A 17806-nucleotide genomic window follows, 5' to 3' on the forward strand; every position below is an offset into this window, starting at 1 on the left:
GTCCTGCCAAAGACTGCGGACATCATGATTCTCTGAGGTCCCCAAGGTTCTGAGGAGAAACACAATTCCACTGAGGAATCTCTGTGCCCTCAAAGGTGGTAAACATCTCATGCTGCTGAAGCACTATCATTTCCTTGGCATGAAGCTGCCAATCAAAATACCGTATTCTAGGAGTTCAGCCTAGCAGGAAGTGGCTGAAAAACACGACATAAAGAAAACCACTTTCTGAAGAGCCAGCTCCGGACGTTCCTGAATTTTTGTTTGCACTGGAGTTGGCCAAACCACAAAGTCTGAGGGCAGGGTCCGCAAGACTATCCTAACTTCTGGTATCAACTGCAAGTTCAAGGGGGTTCCCAAACTACCCTAAGCTTTGAAAATTCGATAAAAGGATTCACAGAACTCACTAAAGCTATGAAACTCAGAACTATGGCTCATTATGGGAAGTGCTACAGAGAGTCAGCCAGAAGAAGAGAAACACAGGACAAAGTCTGAGAGGGTTCCCAATGCAAAGTTCCCACTGCCTCCAGGAGGGACAGCCCTCCTGGTATCAGTGTATGTGACAAATGTAGAGCAGCATCAGCTAGAGCTGCTCACCCCATCTCCATGTCCAGAGTTTCACTGGGGCCTCGTCGCATAAGCTGGCCTGACTGCTCATGTGGCTGACTTCAGTCTTTGGCACTGGGCTGATACCACATGGCCTAAGGGGTCCGTTATGAATAAGAAGACATTTCTTTCACTTGGGAAATTCCAAGGATTTAGAGATTACTCCCAGAAGCTGAGTACAAGGGCCACAGTTTGCTCTGGGGAAGGTTAAACTGTCTACTACGTCGGATGAGAGTAGGAGCTGATCAAGAACACCACCTTCTAAAGATAAAAGAGGATGATGCTGTTGCTGCTGCTGCTGCTAAGTCGCATCAGTCGTGTCCGACCCTGTGCGACCCCATAGCTGTTGAGGCTCTGCTTAAAACCAAGTCCACCCTACAGATCCATGCCATTGTGGAGAAGGTCAGTCGTCACGACTTCCCTCTGTGCTCCACGCAGGCTCTCATTCTGCAGTAGGCCAGTCCAGGCCGGATTATATGCTTTCCAGGGCCATGACATGGCAGCTGGGTGTGGCTTCAGAAGAGAGAGTCTTTTCATCTAAAATCAGACTTGTTTGTGAAATTCAGCTTCCGCCAATCTTCTTTCCAACATACTAAGTTCATATTTCTGTTTCTCCTTTATCCCTTCTATCCAAGTGTTTGCTGTGGGCTGAAATGCATCTCCCCCAAAATTTGTGTGTTGAAATCCTAATGCCTGGTGCTTTAGAGAGTGAATGTGGACAGAGGATTTTTTAAAGAGGTAAGGTGAAATGAAATCATCATCAGGGTAGATCCTAATCCAATGTGATTTATAAGAGGAGATGAGGACACAGATGGAGAGAGGGAAGACCATGTAAAGAGAGTCATGTGTAAGCCAAGAAGAAAAGCCCCTGGAGAAACCAACCCTGCTTACATCTTGACCCTGAACTTCCAGACTCCCCAACTGTGAGAAAATCAACTTTTGTCGTTTAAGCCACTCAGTCTGTGGCAGCCCTAGCAAACCAGTACACCAATTAATCACTAATTCACATCTAATCTCTCAGTGACTTTTGCATCCATCTTTTTTCTTTCACTTGCCAGAGACTTCTCATCTGGTATTTCTGGCTTTTTATTTTTCTTTTCCATGCCTCCAATCAAACCTCGCATTAACTGTCAGTTTATTATTACTAAAGGACCACAGAACTCAGAGTACTCACCTGGCCAAACATCTTGCAATGTGTGTGTAACTTGTGTGTGTGTGCGCTCAATTGTGTCCAGCTCTTTGTAACCCCATGGACTGTAGCTTGCCAGGCTCCTCTGTCCATGAGATTTCTCAATCAGGAATACTGGAGTGAGTTGCCATTTCCTCCTCCAGGGGATCTTCCTGACCGAGGGACTCAACTTGAGTCTCTTGTGTCTCCTGCCTTGGCAGGTGGATGCCCTACTGCTGCACCACCTGGAAGACTATGACTTCCGGCTAAATGAAGATCAGCTTCTTAGTTCAGCAGGTAATGAAAGCCCCTACAAGCTTTTCCACCTTACCTTGCACTAGTCTCCCTGCAACAAACCACTGATCTTAACTAGTTTGTCAGCCACCAACTCCGGGGCATGGTTTTCCTTTTGAACACCTTTCCCTCCTGACTACTCGATACTCTTCTTCAAGCCTCAACTAAAATGCCATCTTCTTTATGACTTCATAGATCATCCTGGTCAGAATGGATCTCCTTTGATTTATCTTAAATTTTACTTATTTGTATAGCTTCAACCTTACAAAGAAGACAGATCCGGGGTGCCAAGTGAAAGGTTCTCACAGTACAGAGACGAAAGGCTTGAAAAACACTGCTTTGCCATTCGTGGGAAAGATAAAAACCCAACTTTAAGAATACATATGGAGAGTGTCTTTGAAAATCAAAATCTATCCAATTCTATATCTACATTCTGAAGATAGCACATTAACCTTTAAGAGTGAGATTTATGGCTCATTTTTAGAAGGTCTTTCCTGTCTGCTCCTAAAGAGATAATTTCACTAAGGAAGACTGGAGGGTTCTATCTATTTAAATATACCTTAAATCATACTTTTTCTAAAAAATATTTTAAATCAACATTAAAATAACACCAATATCCATTACCACACAAATTACACTACAGCAGAAAGTAATAACATTCTACCCTAGGGTTTAATCATTTTATCAAATGCTTATAAACATGCCAAGGAAGGAGGTCAGAGCCTAATACAATCTTTTGACTAAACCTGTCACAACACCTTTCTGTGCTTCACTAATTTGCACATGTGCGACTAACAGTGGTTACACAGCAGAAGTATCTATACACTCAGGAAAATTCTGAATGTTTTCTTACCTAATGTGAGTACTGAAAGCAAAGGGAAAGCACAGGGCTATGGGTCAGGGACACTCTGATCCATCAATTACAGAACACTCATTTAATCATCCCAAGGATTAATACAGGGAGCAATTTAACATCACCTTCATAATCAAGGGCAAGGGAAAGTTCTGTGATTTAAATGTTTTCAAGGTACACGTAAAGCAATAAAAACAGCTTAAATGGGAGAAAGACAGATACCCAAATTTGGACATCTCCATCATTTTATTATATGAAAGTAAATGATCTCTGTGTTTCTACTGTTAGAGGCAACAATTTAACATCCCCTTCATAATCAGGGGTATCCTACTAAAATCATATTCCAAATGAAAACACCACCACCATTGCTTTCAAGTTCGCCAGAGTTCATAAAATGGAGTTGCAACATACTTTCATCAGAGGCCTATCCCTTGCACTGGAATTCCATGATAGCAATATTGGTCCAAACACACTTCCAAGTATTCCAGAGGGCTAATGTACGTGCCAAAGAGTGGTAAAGGCGTGCTTTCGTCTTGTCGGGAAGGGTACATAAGGATAATACTATTAAAGACTTACTTGAACTTTGCTTCCACCTCCTCAGCAGCTTTCTGGTATTGCTCGGTGGTAACTTTGTAGAACTCTGAGCTCTGTGGATAAAGAGATAGCAGAGTTTTCACTACTCAAGAGGACAACATGTGCGCAAGACTTACGATTTCAAAAACTACATAAAATCTTGTGTCTGCCGCTCCAGCAGAAGGAGGAAGATTTCTTGCATGGTGACAGGAATACTTAAAACAACATGTAAGATTATATACTTAATAATGGTATCATTGTTGGCATACACATTGTAATCACAGACTAAACATTCATGTAAGTCATCAATATTTGAACCTTCTGAAAAAATTCCTAACGTAGTTCTGAAAGACTATTTTGATCTCCCGTATTTGGAATCTACCACTGCAAGACCAAAGAGCACTTGAGATGAAATGTGAAATTCACACACCATATTTTCCTATCATTCCAGTGTTCCACCTAGGATATTAAAGGATCATTTCTTTTTACACTGTATATTTGTCCTCAAGATGGATTCTTTACCAAGTACAATTTGTTCTATCATCTCCATACGACCACAAGAGCATCAACATTTATAACAAATTAATCAGTAAGAACAAGGGGGCAGATTTAGGTAATTTTTATTAAAAAATGTTTCCACTATTACATGAATGAACACATAAGCAATATAAATCAAGTTGTAAGAGCCAAGTAATGCCTTTCCTGGGGCAGCAATATTAAAAACGATCCATTCTGACTAGCTACTGTGAAACCTGTCTTACTGCAGGGGGTGGCCTAAATGACCCGATGAGCCTTCAGACTCCATGAAATATCCTGCAAAATGCATTGCGGTACAAAAGAACACAATGCAATGCAGTGGTCTATTGTGTCCCTTCGTTCTCTATTCACTCAGGTTTCACATGCATGACTTGGGGTGGTTTATTTTTTAATACATCATTGTTGGTTGGTGAGAAAATGAAAGTGAAATCCTCTTCACACCCAGTGACCCCTTTGCATTTAACAATCTGGGTTGCCCAATGACAGTCACATCCAGGTTTGCTGGATGTAGATAAAATCAATAGGTATGTGATTAGACAGCCGGCTCAGGATGGCTGGAGCAATGGACAGGTCACCATTTGAGATGATGAATGGCTCTCTATCAACCTAGAGTCCCCGACGATGCTAACATTTACTATAATCTTATTTGGGCTGCGATTTATCTTTCTTGCACCTGATCAATAAAGATGAACAGAACAGTTGTAAGGATCGATTGTAATTTTTTATCATTTTCAAGCACGAGGTGCATTTCTGACATGAAGACAATATTCTAAGTGTACTGCTTCTGCCTTTTTAAACACTGCAATGTGAGTGATCAACTGCACCAGTCTATACGCTGAGAGGTTTTAATTCTTCTACAGGTCTCGAGCTATCAAAAAGTCATTTGTCTCCTCAGATTATTTTAACTTTCGGTTGTGTCACGCCTTCCTATCAGTTCCACTTACAAGGCTTTGCTTTCCTTTAGAACACATACTAGTCAGGACATGCTCTTTCGTAAGGTTTGGTTTCAGCTTTTCTCAGAACCCTTCTAACAAAGAGGGCAGTAAAAAGGCAGTTAGAAAGAGCCACTAACAGTGATGAGGGACTCCCTGCATCACTATGGGGAACGGTCAGATTGGCATCATGTTACTGAACCAAGTATTCAAATGCCAGCAAAATAAAAATGTCTTAATATTTTTGCTTAGTGTATGCAATGAAACTGGCATCTCTGGACAGAGCCAGGAAAGATCTGGTTTCTGGTTCTGTTTAGGGTCCCTGAGCAAACAACCTCTGCCGGCTTCCAATCCAGTGCTCCTTCCTCACCGTAAAATATGGACAATACTAGCACAACTTATCTCTGCCAAAGCTGCTGTAGAAATCAAGTAAGGTGGGCAAGAGAGCTATAAAACCTTCTCTGTGTTTTCATGGAGCAAGACGAACATTCAAATAAAAGAATTTTAGAGACAAAGAACTAATTTGGGCAATTCCATTCTGGGCACACATACAAAATGATCAACATTAAATATTAACTTTCTAACAAAAATGATACACAAAAGCAAGAGTTCTGCCATAATATAAACTAGCAAACTCCCTCCTGCTTTGTAACGCCAAAGTGCAGATTAAATTGCTAATTTTGTCAAACTTTCTCCTTCAAAGTTAAATATACACAAACACACATGCGCACACACGTGCACACACCACACACACACACACACACACACACACACCTGTACCTGTGTTGCCTGCAGACCTAGCGCATGATTTCTTGAAGTTTTAAGCTGATTTATGCTCCACATTTCAAACTCAGTGACCAGTTTCTGACACTGCATAAATCTAACAAGAAAAGTCCCCAAGACACAACACCATACAACAACTAAGAAAATAAACACAAATATGCCCAACATCTGTTTGTAGACCATGTTTAATTCATTAAGTATTTACTTGTTCAGTCAACAAAATGAAATTCTTATTTTTCCAATAATGTCCATCTCGGAGAATGAGATCCTCAAGAAGCCATCTCCCAGCTATCTACCTGCTATAGGAGAAAAGAAAAAGAAGTGTACTGAAAGGTCGCAAACGCTGAGCTAAAAGCGGTGGGCAGTGTTACTGGAGTTCAGAAAACGTAGAGATCTCTTTTGACCTGAGGAAATACTTCTTAAAATGAATAACCATGCTGAAAACAAAACCCCAAACCAAAAATGCTCCCAATATGTCTGCCCGCTGGAGAAAAGACAAATATGTATTGTGTATTCATAAGTTGGAAATCTATACAGTGATGAAAAAGAATGAATCAGACATAAAGTGGGGCCAAAAAAGCAAGTTGTAGATATGATACAGCACAATGCAATTTATGTCAGTTTGGAAAAGGGCAAAACACTGAAATAGGACTGGCAAACAGTAAGCTCTATTGATTAACTGTAAGTGGTGGCAGTTATGTGTGGGTGGTAAATGAGGAACAGAGGGGCAGAATGTCATAAAAGAATGCAATGCGGGGACTTCACTGCACTGTCATATTTTTAAAAGTTGGGGGGTGGGTACACAGCCAGTTGTTACGTTGGTCATAAATATTTTATAATACACACAAAAATTGTGTTACTCCCCCTCACTCCCCAAAGGAGCTAATCAACCACAAATGACTCAGTAGAGCTAAAATATAAAAAATACGTGTGGGGGATACATGCTGAAGAGAGTGGCTGAATGCTAAGCTATTGCAGAGTGTTGATACATTACAAAATAAAAGTTCTTTTTTCTCCAGCTCTGTCTTATGTAATCATTTCAGACTTATAGAAGGGGGCAAAAACAGAAGAAGGTTCCTGCATATACTTCACTCAGCGTACCCTCATGTCCACACCTTAGATGATCACAGCACAATTGTGAAAACTGGTAAGTAACAATGCTACAGCATAGAGACTTGCGGCATCTGAATTAGACTTTATTTCTCACAGGATCTAGCCCCGGATCCTATGTTGCATGTAGTTGTCACAGCTTTCTTGTCTCCTCTAATCTGTGACAGTTCCTCAGTCTTGCTTTGCCTTTGATGACCTCAACACCCCCAAAGAACACTGGTCAGATGTTTTGTATAATGGCATGCAGTTTGGGCCTGTTGGATGTTTCTTATGGTTGGATGGACACTATCCAACGTTATAGGGAAGGATACCACAGCAGTGATGTGCCCATCTCCATGCATTGCATCCAGGGTTACATTACATTAATAGATCTTTTTACTGGTGCTTGATCTCGACTTCTTGATTGAGGTGGTGCCTAAGAGTTTCTCCATAGTAAAGCTCCTGTTTTTCCTGCTGTAATCAATATCTTACAGGAGACTGATTGACATTATGTAAATACTATGCTTCATCTTAAACTTTTGCCATCAATTGTTTTTGTTTTTCCCAACCATTGTCTGCAGCAAGGATTTTTGTGGTGTTCTAATGATGTGTCAATCCTAAAGGAAATCAGTAATGAAAACTCATTGGAAGGACTGATGCTAAAGCTGAAGCTCCAATACTTTGGCCACCTGATGGTAAGAACTGACTCACTGCAAAATACCCTGATGCTGGCAAAGATTGAAAGCAGAAGGAGAAGGGGAAAACAGAGGATGAGATGGTTGGATGGCATCACCGACTCGATGGACATGAGTTTGCGCAAGCTCCGGGAGCTGGTGATGGACAGGGAAGCCTGGGGTGCTGCAGTCCACGGGGTCACAAAGAGTCGGACATGACTGAGCAACTGAACTGAACAGAATGATGTGTTAATTTTTAAATGACATTATTGCATATTTAGACCTCACTGATATAATAATCTTCAATTACTCTCTTACTCAATAGTGAAAACAGTATCCTCACAGAAAAAGCCTTAAAAAAAAATCTTCAAAGGGTAGGGAGCTCTTCTCAGAAAGCATAAATTCCCTACAACCTGGTTATGAAACAAGGGACAGGAGTAAACAAGGAACTATGTGAGGGTTGGGGGGAGGATCAGACCTGAGTCAGGAAGAGCGTGCTCTCCACCCCTATTCACTGTGAATAAATGAGAGGGCCCAGCCTCCTGCCAACACAGGCCAGTCCTTATCACTGTAAAGAGGTGACCACTCACTGTTGGGAGAATGAGCCAAATGGGCTTATGCAAGGATTGTGAAAAAGGGAGAAGGGGCCAATGAGTGGTTTCAGATGTCCCTTTCAGGGGATGTCTGAGCTCCAGATGCAGGTTTTCCCAAGGACAGGAATTGGGGCGCCATCCTATTTTGTGAGCCCTTGGGGAGAGGAATGGGGACCACTGGTTTCAGAGCCATCTTCGGAGCTTGTGAAACCGCAGACCTCCCTGGTCACACCCTGAATCTCTGGGGATGGGGTGCAGAGGCTGCAAGCTTTGCAAGCATCTCAAGTGATTCTGAGCACACACCAACTCGGGACACTACTGGGTTTCTAGAACAATGAAAGGAAAATGAAAAATGCACTACTCGGTGTGCCATTCAAAGTGAAAAATAAATCAGTGTTTTGGAAGAATTATAGCAAAACTACTTCCCACAACTGAACATTTTTTTTTGGGGGGGTGGCTGCACTGCATGTGGTATCTTAGCTCCCCAACCAGGGATAGAAGCCATGCCCTCTGCAGGGAAAGCACACAGAATCTTAACCACCAGAGTCTCGACCCCCAGAGAAGTCCCAACAGAACTAGAACGTTTACAAAGGTGCCGCGAAACAGGGATGCTGCTAGGCCCATCCACAAGCCACTGATGGATCTGAAACTGCCCGAGAGCTCTGCCTCATGGCCTCCCCCGCCACAGCGCTCCTCCTCTGAACTGTACTCACCAGCAGTACAAGCGCCATAATATTCAGGTGGGCTGCTTTTGTTATCTATGTTGTCTTCAGATGGCCCCAGGTCGTATCTGCAGCTCTTTTTTGTTTACTCTGTAAACTACTGTCACTTTGTCATCCTGATAACTCAGTTTGTTGCTATGTGGCTAACCAACCCTACTGTCTGGAGTAGTACGTACTTACATCAATTGTATTTTAGTCTGATCACTTTCTATAATAGCCAAATTTTAAGTGGTCAGTGCTTCTAGTAAGTCAAAGCCACTTTCCTATTTCCAAAGAAATGTAAATGCACACTTATGTACATGGATATGGCCCTGCACAAAGCAATTATACGTGTATGCATACAGACAATTACACACACACGCACCCTCCACACACTGCTGTACTGTGTGTAAGTCCTCATACTATATAAGGTATCAAAGAAACAGCCTCGTGAGATGACCCTGTAAGGAGACCCCCAAAAAAGAAGCACAGAGAGGTGCCTGTGACCTGATCACTGCTTTGGACATGGCCACACTGTTCCATACCTGTGAGGTCCTTACAACCTAAAATTTAAAAATTCTGCATTCATATTCACTCTGCATAGTTTGCTGCTCCATCCATGATAGGAAAAATACTTGATGTGATTTGTCCAGTGGTGAGCATATTAAAAAGCAGAGACATTACTTTGCCAACAAAGGTCTGTCTAGTCAAGGGAGGCTATGGTTTTTCCAGTGGTCATGTATGGATGTGAGAGTTGGACTGTGAAGAAAGCTGAGCACCGAAGAATTGATGCCTTTGAACTGTGGTGTTGGAGACGACTCTTGAGAGTCCCTTGGACTGCAAGGAGATCCAACCAGTCCATTCTGAAGGAGATCAGTCCTGGGTGTTCATTGGAAGGACTGATGCTAAAGCTGCAACTCTAATACTTTGGCCACCTCATGCGAAGAGTTGACTCACTGCAAAAGACCCTGATGCTGGGAGGGATTGGGCGCAGGAGGAGAAGGGGACGACAGACGATGAGATGGCTGGATGGCATCAGTGACTCGATGGACATGAGTTTGAGTGAACTCTGGGAGTTGGTGATGGACAGGGAGGCCTGGCGTGCTGCGATTCATGGGGTCTCAAAGAGCTGGACATGACTGAATGACTGAACTGAATTGGACTGACCTTCAAAACATGAATTCTTATTTGATACAAGACTAAAACATGTTTTCCACCAAGATTCTCTTTGAGAAGGTAGATCTTATAAATTCAAAGTAGAATGACAGTATCTTTCAGATGTTTCAGCACTATCAAAACCCTGATAAAGGTTTGTATTTTGGGGGTCTAGGGTAAGTGAACGGAGTTGGGAGGAGGTGAGCTGTCTCCAAATACAATCATTTGGGATCTGGGGTTCTGCCACCTGTATTGGAGGACAAGGCATTACTGGATCACTGGAAACAAAAGGCATTTTCATTTTCTATATCAAAACATCTTCCAGTCTCAGGCACCAGGGACCAGTTACTAAATACAGAGGCAATAAACCAAGTTAGGAGATGGAATGCTCCACTGAACATAACTCTTAAAATGTTTCATTTAAAACACATGAATATGCCGTCCATGGCACACTGCACGTAAGATTCTTAACAGAATAGTGAGAAGAGCACACACTTTGGAGACAGACTGACAAGTCATGGCTCCACGGCTATGGAATATAACTCAAGAGCTGTCTCCCATCTGTGAAATGGGGAGGGTAATAATAAAGACCACCAGGACCCTTGGGGGATTAAAGATGATAAGTCATACAAAGCTCTCTGAAGATTCTGCTCTATACTCCATAATAACCTGAATGGGAAAAGAATTTGAAAAAATAAACAGATATATATATAACTTCATCACTTGCTATACACCTGAAACTAACACACACATTGTCAATAATCAACTATATTTCAATATAAAACAAAGAATTTAATAAAAAAATAGGAACAGTTCAGGCCGTGAGAGAAAGAACTTCTGTGAGTGGCCTTGACATTTTTCTTCAACATTCTTTTTTCAAAAAAAGCAAAATCTAGCAAAAAATAAAATACATACATAAAATTAAAGCCTACAAATAATAAATGCCTGAGAGAGTATGAAGAAAAAGGAACCCTCTCTACACTGTGGGTCGGAATGTAAATTGTTGAAGCCACTATGGAGAACAGTATGGAGGTTCCTTAAAAAACTAAAAATAGAGCTAACATACAATCCAGTAACCCCCCTCCTAGGCATAAATTGAGAGAAAACACTTATTTGAAAAGATACATTCAACCCAACGATCACAGCAGCACTGTTTACAAGAGCCAAAACACAGAAGCACCCTCTCAGGTGGCTCTAGTGGTAAAGAACCCACCTGCCAATTCAGGAGACTTAAGAGATGCGGGTTCAATCCCTGGGTCAGGAAGATGCCCTGGAGGTGGAAATGGCCACCCACTCCAGTATTCTTGCCCGGAGAATCCCATGGACAGATGAGCCTGGCGGGCTACAGTCCACGTGGTTGCAAAGAGCCGGACACAACTGAGTGACTTAGCACGAACAGAAGCAACCTAAATGTCCGTCAACAGATGAATGGATAAAGAAGATGTAAGGAAGGGGGTGTGTGTGTGTGTGTGTGCGCTTTCCAGTTTGTGCTAGTAGTAAAGAACCCACCTGCCAATGCAGGAGACCTAAGAGATACAGGTTTGATCACTGGGTTGGGAACATGCCCTGGGGGAAGGCATGGTAACGCATTCCAGTGTTCTTGTCTGGAGAATCCCATGGACAGAGAAGCCTGGCGGGCTACAGAGAGTCAGACATGACTGAGGTGACTTAGCATGTGTATATAGATATATATAAATGGACTGTTACTCAGCCACAAAAAGGAATGAAATAATAGCATTTGTAGCAACACCGACGGACCTAGAGATTATTAAGTGAAGTAAGTCAGAGAAAGACAAACATCACACGATATCACTTACATATGGAAACTTTTTAAAAAGTGATACAAATGAACTTACTGATATTTCCAAAGCAGAAACAGACTCACACAAAGAACACTTAAGTTTATCAAAAGGGGTAATGGGGGAGGGGAAGAAACATAAATTAGGAACTTGGGATTAACATATACACACTACTATATGGTAGCTGACACTATCACTTTTTATTAAGAGCTAATGAAAAGGAGCATGCTATTATCTTGAATCTTAAAAATTTGAGATAAATCCTTTATTGTTCACCTCCCCCCTGCTTCCTCAGAGCCCTGTGGCAGATTGCAAACTGCAGACTCTTTTCTACATTCATGTCCTTTAGTGACACTTTCTAGCCTCCCTCATCATGAAAGGGTGAAATCTATTTTTCTACCACTCAATCTGAGCTGTGCTTGTGACCTGCTCTGGCCAACAGAATGTGACAGAAGTGATGAAGTGCCAGTTCCCAACCCAAGACTCGCTCTTGGAACCCTGCCCAGATGTCACATCAACAAGCCCAAGCTAGACTGCTGGCAAGGAGTTTTTCCAGTAGTCATGTACGGATGTGACAGTCGGCCCATGGAAAAGGGCTGAGTGCGGAAGAATTGATGCTGTTGAACTGTGGTGTTGGAAAAGACTCTCGAGAGTCTCTTGGACTGCAGGCAGACCAAACCAGTGAATCCTAAAGGAAATCAACCCTGAATATTCACTAGAAGGACTGATGCTGAAGCTGGGGCTCCAATACTTTGGCCACCTGATGGGAAGAGCTGGACTCTTTGGAAAAGACCCTGATTCTAAGTAAGATTGAAGGCAGGTAGAGAAGGGGACGACAGAGGATGAGATGGTTAGGTAGTATCACTGACTCAACGGACATGAACTTGAGCAAACTCTGGGAGGCAGTGGAGGACAGGGAAGACTGGTGTGCCGCAGTCCATGGGGTCGCAAAGAGTCAGACTCAACTTAGTTACTGAATAGCAACACCAGTCTGCTGGAGAAGGAAAGATTACAAGTCTTCCCCACTGAGTCCATCATAGACCAGCCAAACTGCAGCCAACTCAGCAAGAGTGAGCCTGGACAAGCTGAAAAGACTTGCCCAGCTGATAGCAGCCCAAACTGTGACAAACATGTAGAATCAGGAGGTAAATAAACGGTGATTGCTCGGAGTCACAAAGATTCCTCTGTGTTCTCACAGCATCACAGACTTTGATCAAAGCACCTGCCACCATGTACCAACAATATATGTTCACCTGTTGTCTTTCCAGTTAGCCCACAAGGTCCCCGAAAGCAGGAATCTTGTCCCATTTATCATTATACTTAGAGCACTCAGTTTACACGACACACACAACTTACTAAAATAATGTTAAGAGTGATCTATTCATCCTAAAGTGAATTCCAACTTCTGCTCCTATTTAAAACAGAATGGGATAGAGACAGGTCTAAAATGAACATCAGAACACGGAGAACGTGCACTACTACATTTATTACGTACCTCCTACAAACTGACCAGCACTTCAGTGTGCTCTGCTATGTAAAAGGGAAATAAATATTGCTAAGGATTGTGTTCAATTGCAATATCAGTACAATAATAGTTTAAGCTACAGATAGTAGCTTGAGCGAGTAAGGATGTCATTTTTCTCATGCAATAAGAAGTTCAGATGTTAGAAACCCACGGCTGATGCAAGTGCCAAGGACACCGTGAAGTATTCCTTTCCCAGCCACCCTGACCACTTGGCTTTTGTCCCCAGGGTCTCAAGATGGCTATCACACCTCCAGTGAGCATGCCCAGGTTCTGAGGAAGGTTACAAGGGAAGAGAAGGCCTCACCAGAGACTCCCACTTACATCTCTTTGGCCAGAATTATACATCATGCACAACCTTGGCTGCGAAAGCAGCTGGGAAATTAAGTAATTTTGTTTTCTCACTTCTGGAGTAAAGAAAGAGAAGGGAGGCGTTTGGAATTGGTGTTTATTGAGCCAATTTATCATACCTGCCACAGACAGCTGAAGGAACAGCACAAAACCATGAGCAAAACAGTGCGGTGGATCTTCAGATACAAGTATTCTAATAGTTCTTTTCCGTCTCCCTGCGAGTTCTATTTTGGGGTATCAGGGGATTTACCCATTTGGCATTCTGATGCCCAAAGTTTTTAGCCAGTTGTAAGAAGGAAACGGCAATCAACAAGCGTGGGCATCATCCCCGCGTTTGGGCTGGCTGTGGCCCAAGTTTCTGAATGTGTGAGATGCTGCCATTTTCCATTTGCAAAGTTTCCCTTTGGAAGTGTATTTTAAAATGCATGTGCAGACACACATTATTGCTAGACTCGAAAAGCATCTTTTCAAGTTCTAAATTCAATCAAAAGAAAACATGCACATAGTATATTCTTATAATATTTTCTCAGGTTCAGAAACTTATTTCGGTTCTATTATCACTAACATGATCATTATCTGTATCATATGAGAAAAGACCAAATCAAAATGGTCACAAGAAAAATCTGTTAACTAGCTCTTGTCAGTTCTTTTATAAAATGTTACACAACACTGCATGCTGAGATGCAATTTAAATTCTGGTGATCTGACACAGTTTCTCAGAGGAGACGGACACTCCTGCACACCGTCCATTCAGATGGGTGGCGACTCTGATTATTTAGAAGAGTGGATGAGAGATGGAACGAGTCTGACCTTGGATGTGAGCAGACTGACTGCAAGTGTGGGTCTCCTCTTTTTAATCTGGTCTATAATTATCACCACCAACTGTTGGTCTCCATCCCTCTTGTATCCACCCAAACACAAGGATTACTCTATCTGGCTAGCTAGTTCAAACAAACGTCTAGTGTTTACACAAACCAACAGAAGCCTTCCTACTGACAATGTCAATAAGAGCATTCCTACTGTTAAGTAGATGGACTCAGAACTGACTTATTTACAGTTTGTTATTAACACTCAACCAGGAACTGTTATAATCTGTAATCAGCTGGCTGCAGGTAACTATACTTCCCCTAATATGAAAGTTAAGCATCTGGGGGCAAATGCAGTACGGCTATAATTCCTGGCCCAGAAGCCCTGAGACAGTCATTTACTGTCCAGTCATATGCTGTAACTATACTCTAGAAAGAGTTCATGCTTCCTCAACCATCCTGTCTTTCTACAGAATTATATAGGATCACAGAGACTGACTGACCTCCACCACAACAATTTTAAGAGCTATAGAATTTTTTTTGTTTTAATCACTGTCTAAAACAACTTCAGTTGATCAAGTGGTTTCGGTATTTCTCCCGACAAACCTTCTATAAGGCAGCCTGCTGGCAGGTTTGAGTTCTGCCTTCCCTGTGTTCCTGAACAGGCTGAAGTTTTTTTTACAGGTGGGCAGGAGAGCAGAGCAAGGGATCTGACAATTCTTGGTGAGAAAAGTGGCCCTCGAATAGAGTAGTTGGCGTCTTGAAGAACCTTCCACCTCTCAGACCCATGGTCTTGATTCCATTGTTCCGAGACATTCTCCTTTTACTCCTTTCTGTCCCCCGAACCCCCTGGAGCTCAGGTGAATTCTGTCAACAAGACATAGTCTGCAAACTGCCAACACTGGCTCAGATACACAGAATATCAGATTCAGTATTCTGTTTCTAAAAGGCACACCAAGGAATGGTTTGGGTTATTTAAACCGAGTCTCGGTTTTTAACACAAAGACGAGGACCTTATCTTTCAGGATGACTGCATCAGTGGAACAATTTAAGTTCAGAAATTGGCAGAAAGCCTGGCTTCTCCTTGTGGAAGACAGGATTCTCCATCACAATACAACTCCTGCCCACAGGCCCTGGCTCCCTGGCCTAGCCATCAGAACCTAGATCCCCATTAATTTACCTATACAACTACGCACAAACCTGAAGAATGATCATCAAGTAGATGGATTTGAACTTAATCTCTGTTCTTTGAACACTGAGTAATGCTTTGTGTAAGCAATAAACTTACAAGGCTAGGTATTTGTCCTGAGCGTCCCTAAATATTTGCATATAACCATTTGTGTGCATCTACAAGTATATCTTAACTTTTCTCAGCCTTACTTATTTCAAATCCTTATTACTGGTGATCAACAATAAACTACTGATTTACTAAGCAGTTCCTAATGATTCAAGGGCTTTCCAGGTGGTGCTAGTGGTAAAGAACCCGTCTGCTAATGCAGGAGCTATAAGAGATGTGGGTTTGATCCCTGGGTAGTGAAGATCCCCTTGGGGAGGACATGGCCACCCACTCCACTATTGCCTGGAGAATCCTCTGGACAGAAGAGCCTGGTGAGCTACAGTTCTTGGAGACACAAAGATCCGCACACAACTGAAGGGACTTAGCATGCAATGACTCAAAAACCCTATTAAGTTCCATAGCAAAGACAAATGAAGATTCCCTGTGGAATCTTTCCACAGGGAAAAGACTATTAGCAGTAGCTTACGAAAATCTCTCCTTCCTCCTTATATAACTCCATTTGAAGCTAAATATATGGTCAACTCAACTAAAATTTCCAGTTTGCTTCTATTTCGGCTGAGCCATAAGCAGAGTTGTTGCGTGGGACTTCCAGGTAGGCTGCTTAAAGACAGCTGACCTCAGCTGACAGGGAATCTTTTCAGTCATTTTGCCCCTTTTCCTTCTTCTAGTGTGCAGTGTAGATGTGATGGCCAGAGCTCCAGCAGCCACCCTGCAGTGAGCTGACCCTGAAGAGGGAAATTCTGTACTAGGATGCAGGAGCGAAACAGGAAGTGCCTGGGGCTCTGACGACACTGAAGCTACCATTCCAGTCCTGGGACTGCTCACCTCTAGACTTTCATTAAATAAGCGCGGGGGGACCCAAAACAAAAAAACTTCCTAATTTAAGCAATTTCATTTTTATGATAGAGAGGGGCAAATGAATGAGGAATAAATGTTCTTTACACCTTGGTATATTTGCTTTTTGCACGCCTCATGAATAACTGTAATAAAGTCAAGTGCGATGACCCAGTAGGAGCATCTTTTTCCTTTGTGGAATCCTCTGCTTCCACTTGTCAGAAATTTATTTCCTTCTGCGTCTCTCCTTTCCTGACACAGAACAGAATTAAAAATTTTTAAATGATGCTTAACTCTAGCATCAAAGCTTACTATCTCTAAAGAAGCCACATTCCATGGAAACCACACTGTCTCCTGGGCACCCTGGCAAAATTAATACACAGCTTCTGTAATTACCTTTTCATTCCATCTTTGCTATTTCTCATATAAAGAAACAGAGCTTCTTCTGGCATTTCTACTTTTATTCCATGCACTTTAGAAACTTCACTAATTAGAGTCTGAGGGGTTTTTTTTTTCTTGATTTAGTTTTTTTTTTTTAATTAGAATAGAAATCCTTACATTCATTGACAGCCTTGCAATAATACTCAAGCTATATTAGTTATGCTATTTTATCTCACGCCTCAGTTTTTTCATCTGAGCAACTTCAACATATGTACCAAACACTCATTTGGCATTCCAAGTTTCCTATTATTTGTTCATTTCTTCATTCTACAAATACTGAAGGTCTGTGCCAGAAACTAGGCCAGGAATTTGTAATGTGATGGTGAACAAACAAGATACTTGGCCCTACTTCTATGGAGCTTATTATGGCATACTGGAGAAGAAAGACATAAATTTAAAAATCACACAAATAAATGTATAATTAATAAAGAATCACAGTGCTACCAGACCACATATAGTGTAATCTTTTATTTATTTCTAAGAAGTTGTCTTTCGAATGAGTCTCTAAAGCCCTGATTTCTCTCAAGTACCAAACTACCCTTCATATTCAGTTCTTAAGTCAGTTTGTGCGTTAATTTCCTTTTAATATCACTAGCTTTTCCTGTCAGAATTCAAGCTGCTTATCAGAATTCTTTCTACTTGCAAAATTTTATTCTAATCTCTTTAAAAATAAGGGAGATCTACCACTTTTGCAAAGTGACTGCCTGTCCCTCTCCCACCCACAGCTCCCATTAACCCTGCTTATATGGAGAACTCCCATCTACCTTAACTATACGTTATTCATTTTTCTTGATATTTTTC

The 17806-nt window shown here is 41.9% G+C and overlaps 1 protein-coding gene across 1 annotated transcript in view; it reads right to left on the reverse strand.

Moving 5' to 3' along the window:
* CHCHD3 (coiled-coil-helix-coiled-coil-helix domain containing 3) overlaps positions 1 to 17806 on the reverse strand; it is a 292353-nt gene that overhangs the window by 56413 nt on the left and 218134 nt on the right. Inside the window, exon 6 of the mRNA XM_005905148.2 lies at positions 3495 to 3565. Coding sequence (XP_005905210.1) covers positions 3495 to 3565 — 71 coding nt within the window. The remainder of the gene's footprint in view (positions 1 to 3494; positions 3566 to 17806) is intronic.

Source organism: Bos mutus, chromosome 4 (assembly GCF_027580195.1).
Source record: "Bos mutus isolate GX-2022 chromosome 4, NWIPB_WYAK_1.1, whole genome shotgun sequence".
In the NCBI taxonomy this organism is placed as follows: Eukaryota; Metazoa; Chordata; class Mammalia; order Artiodactyla; family Bovidae; genus Bos; species Bos mutus.